The sequence below is a fragment of the Anguilla rostrata genome, unplaced genomic scaffold, assembly GCF_018555375.3.
Source record: "Anguilla rostrata isolate EN2019 unplaced genomic scaffold, ASM1855537v3 scaf0313, whole genome shotgun sequence".
Classification (NCBI taxonomy): Eukaryota; Metazoa; Chordata; class Actinopteri; order Anguilliformes; family Anguillidae; genus Anguilla; species Anguilla rostrata.
The window spans coordinates 1,951-9,720 of record NW_026985843.1 but is presented as its reverse complement, the minus strand read 5'-3'; the positions used below and the strand labels follow the sequence as shown (position 1 = coordinate 9,720).

Genomic DNA, 7,770 nt, shown 5'->3' with positions numbered 1-7,770 from the left:
AGGGTTCAATGACCCACAGAAGGAGGGGTACTTCAGGAAGAGAATCAGAGATCAGAACCAGGCCAGCAGAATTATCTCACGCATAAAGTCATCCAGGAGTCTCTACATCATGTGTCACATACCAGTCTTCTGCTGGATTTCTGCTGCTGTTCTGGAGACAATGTTGGGTGAAACAGAGAGTGGAGATCTGCCCAAAACTCTGACTGAAATGTACACACGCTTCCTGCTCATTCAGACTAATGTGAAGAATCAGAAGTATCATGGCGCTGATGAGATAGATCCAAAGAAGAGGTCAGCATCAGATACAGAAATCATCCTGAAACTGGGGCAGCTGGCTTTTCTACAGCTGGAAAAGGGCAATCTGATATTCTATGAAGGGGACCTGAGAGAGAGTGGCATTGGTGTCAGTGAAGCTTCAGTGTACTCTGGGGTGTGCACAGAGATCTTTAAAGAGGAGTGTGGGTTGTATCAGGAGAAGGTCTACTGCTTTGTGCATCTGAGCATTCAGGAGTATCTGGCTGCCTTGTTTGTGTTTCATTCATGTGTAAATGGGAAAAGATATGTACTCAGAGCAGAAAAATCTCACTTTGGCAGAGTGCAGCTGTCTGAGTTACACAGGACTGCAGTGGATCAGGCCTTAAAGAGTAAGAATGGACACCTGGACCTTTTCCTCAGATTCCTTCTTGGCCTCTCTCTGGAGTCCATTCAGAAGCTCTTAGGGGGAATACTGACACAGACAGAAAGCAGATCACAGAGCATTAATAAAACAATCCAGTACATTAAGGAGAGGATCAGAAAGGAATCTTCAGCAGAGAGGACCATCAATCTGTTCCACTGTCTCAGTGAACTGAAAAACAACGCTCTAGTGGAGGAAATCCAGAATTCCCTGAAATCAGGAAAACTTTCTGATAAAAAGCTGGAACCAGACCAGTGTTCAGCTCTGGCCTTTGTGTTACTGACGTCAGAGGAGGTCCTGGATGAGTTTGACCCGAAGACCTACAACACATCAGCAGCAGGTCATCAGAGGCTGCTACCAGTAATCAGGAACTGCAGGAAGGCCACGTTAGTATTATGTCATTAATAATGTAGATGATTGACAGTGTATTTTCACACTTAATATTTCTAGTGAGATAAAGTAAATAAAATTGTCTGGGAAGTGAAAATGTGGTATAAATGACTTCTGGATCATTTTAACAGTTAGTGCCCTCATGCCAAATCTTCCCAATCGTTGCCCATTCACGGGGTACCTTATTTAAAGCTTTATAACTCCAGACGTGAGCATCACAGAGACTTGAATAATGGCTTAAATGAAGAAAGACATTTCTACCATTTACAGTACTAACTAAGATTTATTTATATTCATAATGTAGGAAGAAATAATGTGCCACAAATGCAATTGTGTAGGCAAAATAATCCAAATTGAATTTGCTCTTTTTTAGTTTGCAATGAAATACTGAGAGGACCCATATATAAAACAGGCTACGCTATACATGTCCTGGATCAAAAACTCCTTGGCCACAAGTTCATAAAATCTAAGGGTGGAAATGTAGAACTACTATGGATTTATGAAGCAAAAACTAAGCAGTGTATCCAGTGTCTCCAAAACTATCCAAAATGTCTAAATTATGCATTGCTGTAAATCATGTGTTTCACTACAAATCAACTGTTTTGTCTGAAGAAACTCGCTGTTGCATCATTTTCAAGTGGGAATTACAGGATTTCCATCGGTACAGAGGCCTAAAATATCTAGGTGTCCTGAAACATATCCAAAAAAGAAATGAAATTACATTACATTACATTACAGGCATTTGGCAGACGCTCTTATCCAGAGCGACGTACAACAAAGTGTATAACCATAACCAGGAACAAGTATGACGAAACCCCTAGAGAGAAGTACCGGTCCAAGTACAGGGAACAACCGCATAGTTCAACTTGGACCCTGATGGTTAAACTGATTAACACTAACAACGAGAACGGCAACAAGGCAATCTATGGAAAAATAAAAATAAAAATAAATAAAAATACAAGTAGTCGTTAAGACAGTTGATGCGCCTAAGTCACCTATGAAACAGCTGCCTAGTTACAACCCTAAGTTTAGTCATTTACAGGGGGGAAGGGAGGGATGGGGAGAGGTGCAGCCTGAAGAGGTGGGTCTTCAGTCGTCGTTTGAAATGGGTCACAGTCTCAGCTGTTCTGACCTCCACAGGGAGGTCATTCCACCATCGTGGGGCCAGAACAGACAGGAGACGTGTTCTGGAAGTGCAGGTGCGAAGAGGGGGAGGTGCTAGGCGTCCTGAGGTAGCAGAACGGAGGGATCTGGCTGGCATGTAGGGTTTGAATAACTTGTGAAGGTATGCTGGGGCTGATCCCTTGACTGCCTGGTATGCTAGGACCAATGTTTTAAATTTGATGCGAGCTATAACAGGCAGTTAGTGGAGGGTAGTGAGCAGGGGAGTTACGTGGGAGTGTCTGGGGAGGTTGAAGACCAGACGAGCCGCAGCATTCTGAATGAGCTGCAGGGGTCTGGTGGCAGATGCCGGTAGTCCAGCCAGAAGAGAGTTGCAGTAGTCCAGGCGGGATAGAACCATTGCTTGGACCAGGAGCTGGGTTGAGTAGGTGGTGAGAAAGGGGCGGATTCTGCGGATGTTGTATAGGAAAAATCTGCATGCCCGGGTTACTGCTGCAATGTTGTTGGAGAGGGACAGCCTGTTGTCCATCATCACTCCGAGATTCTTGGCGCAGGGTGATGATGTCACTACGGTGTCCCCTAAGGAAATGGAAAAGTTGAGGAGGGGAGAGGATAGAGCAGGAATAAAGATTAGCTCCGTCTTTCCCGGGTTGAGCTTCAGGTGGTGATTGTCCATCCAGCTCTGTATGTCCCTCAGGCAAGCGGAGATGCGGGCAGGGACCTGTGTGTCCGATGGGGAGAAGGAGAGAAAGAGTTGCGTGTCGTCGGCATAGGAGTGATAGGACAAGCCATGGGCAGATATTACAGGGCCAAGGGATCTGGTGTACATGGAGAAGAGAAGGGGACCAAGGACTGAGCCCTGGGGAACTCTGGTGGTGAGGGGACGGGGTGGTGATACCTTACCCGCCCAGGCAACCTGGAAGGAACGGTCAGAGAGGTAAGACTCAATCCAGTCAAGGACTGTGCCGCGGATCCCTGTTGCTGCCAGGGAGGACAGGAGGGTAGAGTGGTCCACAGTGTCAAATGCAGTGGAGAGGTCTAGAAGAGTCAGGACAGAGGAGAGGGAGCCTGCTCGTGCGGCATGGAGTGACTCACTGACCGAGAGGAGTGCAGTCTCGGTCGAGTGGCCAGGCCTGAAGCCAGACTGGTGGGGATCAAGCAGGTTGTTCTCAGAGAAGAAAGCAGAGAGCTGGTTAGATGCAGCACGTTCAAGTGTTTTGGATAGGAAAGGGAGGAGAGATACCGGGCGGTAGTTCTGAATGACTGAAGGATCTAGTGTGGGTTTCTTCAGCAGCGGGGTGATGTGGGCCTTCTTGAAGGATGAGGGGAAACATCCAGAAGATAGGGAGGAGTTCACGAGGGAGGCGACAAAAGGGAGGATGTCTGGTGTGATTGCTTGAAGGAGAGATGAGGGGATAGGGTCGAGGGCGCAGGTGATAGGGCGGTGAGTGAGCAGAAGCTGGGAGACTTCAGTGTCTGAGAGGAGAGAAAATGTGGAGAAACAGGGGGCGGAGGACGCAGAGGGGGCAAAGGAGCTGCGGATGTCTGCAATCTTTTCGTCAAAGAATGCTGCAAAGTCATCTGCAGTGAAGGAAGACTGGGGTGGAGGAGGTGGCACGCTGAGGAGAGAAGAGAAAATAGAGAAAAGTTGACGAGGGTTAGAAACGGAGTTATGAATTTTGGTTTGGTAGAATTTTGCCTTAGCGGCAGTGACAGCAGAAGAGAACTCTGTCAGGAGAGACTGATAGGCTGAGAGGTCAGATGGGTCACTGGATTTGGCCCACTTCCTTTCAGCAGCACGGAGGGTGGCCCTGGAGGTGTGTAGGATGTCAGACATCCATGGACTGGGAGGGGATGAACGTGCTGGCCTAGGGACGAAGGGGCATAGGGAGTCGAGTGCTGAGGAGAGAGATGACGTTAGGGTGGAGGATGCAGAGTTAGTGGGGAGCTTGGAAAATGATTGAAGAGGGGGGAGGGAAGCAGTCACTCTGGGAGCAAGAGAAGAGGGTGATAGGGAGCGGAGGTTACGGCGGACAGTGACAGTGGGGATGGGAGGGGGAGAGGGAGGATGTGGAGAGAGGGGGAGGGAGAAGGAGATGAAATGATGGTCAGACGTATGCAGGGGGGTAACCGTAAGATTGGAGCTGGAGCAGGTCCTCAGGAAGATCAGGTCTAGGAGGTTGCCTGCCTTGTGGGTTGGAGGAGAGTGTTGTAGGGAGAGGTCAAAGGAGTGAAGTAGTGGTAGGAAGGCAGCAGACTGGGAGGCTTCTAGGTGGATGTTAAAATCTCCAAGGAGGATCAGCGGGGTGCCGTCCTCAGGGAAGGAGCTGAGCAGGGTGTCTAGCTCATCCAGGAAGCTTCCCAGGGGCCCCGGGGGACGATAAATAACAATAATATAAAGGTTAGCAGGGTAGGTGATAGAGACAGGATGGAATTCAAAAGTGGATATAGACAGGTCAGGGAGGGGGAGAACAGAGAATTTCCAGGTGGGGGAGATCAGTAGACCAGTACCACCACCACGGCCAGATCGCCGGGGGGTGTGGGAGAAGGAGTAGGAGGATGAGAGGGCAGCAGGAGTGGCAGAGTTGTCTGGTGTGATCCAGGTCTCTGTGAGGGCAAGGAACTGCAGGGATAGGAGGGAGGCATAGGCGGAGATGAAGTCTGCCTTGCGCGTAGCAGACTGGCAGTTCCATAGCCCCCCTGTGACCGTGAAGTTCTCACAGGGGGTCAGCGGGGGGTAGCAGAGGTTAGAGGGGTTCCGTTGTCGAGGGGGGCCACGTCGCTGGAAGCGCCTTCTGAGGGGGAGAACACAGACTGGAATGGGGAACTGGCTCATAAACTAGGAAGGAGCGATGCAAGCGTCGCTCCGAGTGTACCTAATTAGCAACTGAAAACCTGAGTCGAATAACGCGCTGATTACACAGGTTAACAGTTTGTGATTGCGATTATTGCACTATCTATCAATTCCAAGAATGAAAGTGGTAGATAGAAACCTAACACAACCTAAAAACAAAGAGACCTAACACAACCTAAAAACAAAGAGACCTAACACAACCTAAAAACAAAGAACAGTTTCCACACAGGGAAAAGTTTAAAATCTAACGCGGTATGTAATTAGTAAATGAACGCAGATACTTATCCACTCTAGCAGGACGGATTTCGGCAGTTCTACGCACCTGGACGAATTATACACTTACTGCTTTTTTTCTGTTATAAAGCATATAAACGTGCCCCGTTTGAAGGTTTAAGATGAAGCATTGATATTAGATTAAAAATAATGCAAAAACATTATCACACAATGTGGAGCAGTACCTACATGTGTAATCATTAATTCTTGTATCTTTTCCTGTACTCTGCAGTATGTAGTGTTTCCTGGTATGGGAATTGGACGGCATTAAAACAAATTCAACTGTCCGCCACTATGTTCCAGTTCAGCTCTCATCCGATGCATTAAACACAATGACTACTTGGCAACCAATGAATGATTACATTACAGTTACATTACACTGAAAGTCAAAAAATTAGCACAGCTATTTTAGAAGGTACCCAGGCATCACAAATAAGTGTATATTTCACAAACGGATTGTCCAAGACAATATATGACCACTCAGTCTTGAAAGGAACATCTCTACGTGTAAATCCATTGGTAAGGTTGTATATTTATTCCATATTAATGCCCAGATATTATCAGTAGAATGACATGGTATAATTTTTTTTTAAATTCCTCTTCTTCATTTAAGTGTTAAGTGAGCAGAATTTTTCATAGCTGTACTGGCATACCTTCGGCTATTGTTGGCTTTGTCTTGTTGCAATGACGGAATACAATTTTTTAGCAGTAAAATAATTTTTTTGTGTATGCCCAGATGCGCAATTTTGGTGTTGAATAATGGGTTTCCATTTAAATGGTAAATGGTAAATGGACTGCATTTATATAGCGCTTTTATCCAAAGCGCTTTACAATTGATGCCTCTCATTCGCCAGAGCAGTTAGGGGTTAGGAGTTAGGTGTCTTGCTCAAGGACACTTCGACATGCCCAGGGCGGGGTTTGAACCGGCAACCCTCCGACTGCCAGACAATCGGTCTTACCTCCTGAGCTATGTCGCCACCAGTCCAGTTAAACCAGTCCAGACCAGGTCTTAACTCATAGCACATTTTGCTATTTTGGTGGCGTTATGAATGCGGCACACATGTGAATGCATGACACAGATGTGAGAAATATTTTATTTCAGTGTGACTGTTTCAAATGCATGCTGTGCTCATTTACACAGTCCAATGGCAGCTATTTTTGCAGTGCATCTGTATGGAGCTAACAGCGTCATTTAGAACTGATCATGTGACTAAACTGACACAGTAGCCTCAGTGAAGTGGATTATTTCTAATACTGAATGAATTACATTCTGTCATCAAACTGAAGATGAATTATTTGTGAAATTTGTAATGATAACAACTGTGCTTCCTATGAGAGCAGGGAGGCTTCAGTGAAAAGCCTAGGAACAGTCAAAAAAAGTGTTCATCCTTTACTACTTTCTCCATACATTAAGCCAGCACACCACCAACTTGTGTGTTATTGGTCAATGATTGAGCGAACGTTTGGAATGTTAAAAATGTATTTTAGATGCTTGGAAGGGTTGGGTGGTACATTACAATACAGCCCTCAGAAAGTCATGCATTCTTTGTGGTGAGCTGTGTTATACACTAAATAGCCATACACCTTGGATGTGACACAGACCCCACAGAGTAGACATTACAGGACTTTGATAGGGAGAGAGAAAGAGATTACAGCACACAGAGTGCACGAGAGAGCAGGGACTTGTTGGCTGTGGAGCCGTTTCTCTCGTGAGCACACATTCATCTTATCAAGTGCATGTCTGAAATAAATGAAACTTAGTTGCAGTGGTGAAATGTTTTCTTTATTTTTAATTGTGGTATTAAACAAAAATTGGCAGTAAAGAAACAATATTCATAATATACTATATTAACTCTCTGCAGACTGAACAACTGTAACCTCACAGAGGAGTCCTGCGATATCGTGGCCTCAGTTCTCCAGTCATCAAACTCAACCCTGAGAGATCTGGACCTCAGCTGCAATAACCTGGGAGATTCAGGAGTGGAGCTGCTCTGTGCTGGACTGATGAGTCCAATCTGTAAACTACAGAGACTGGGGTGAGTAGTGCTGTGTACTGGTTGACCTTAACTATTGTGGCTGTGTAAGGGTTTGAATTTTGTCACAGGGAAGAAAACAGATTTCCTGATTTCATTCATTTTCAAAACCTGTAACCTGAATGTTTGTGTGAATACAATTTAGCATATATGCGTATTGACTGGGGTGTGCTCATATGAAATTATCGCTAGACACTGCACCCTGGAGAGAGAGACACTCTACTGCTGCCATCTAAGTGTTCTCTGACACTAAAACCTCAGTCAGTGTACAAGTGAGCAATTCATGACCTCTGTATTATTTTATCCATCTGGACACTGACTCTAGCAGCTATCCCAGAGGAGCTGCACATCCTGCTAGTGAAATTAACAGATAGCCCAGTGAGTAACACAGTAAGGGTGTTACCTCAAAACTTTATTAACGA

General features: G+C 45.9%; 1 protein-coding gene across 1 annotated transcript; it reads left to right on the top strand.

The window, feature by feature from the left end:
* The first annotated feature begins 6 nt into the window (after window positions 1-6).
* On the top strand, window positions 7-7,370 carry LOC135246440 (protein NLRC3-like). Its single transcript, XM_064319898.1, has 2 exons — window positions 7-1,062; window positions 7,178-7,370. The coding sequence occupies exons 1-2, from the start codon at window positions 110-112 to the stop codon at window positions 7,353-7,355; spliced, it is 1,131 nt and encodes a 376-aa protein (XP_064175968.1). The 5' UTR covers window positions 7-109; the 3' UTR covers window positions 7,356-7,370.
* The last annotated feature ends 400 nt before the right edge of the window (window positions 7,371-7,770 follow it).

Bases quoted from the DNA above. Each gene is read 5' to 3' on its own strand.
- LOC135246440 (XM_064319898.1), top strand. From the start codon at position 110: ATGTGTCACATACCAGTCTTCTGCTGGATTTCTGCTGCTGTTCTGGAG. The intron at 1,063-7,177 runs GTTAGTATTATG...AACTCTCTGCAG, and splicing joins AGGAACTGCAGGAAGGCCAC to ACTGAACAACTGTAACCTCA.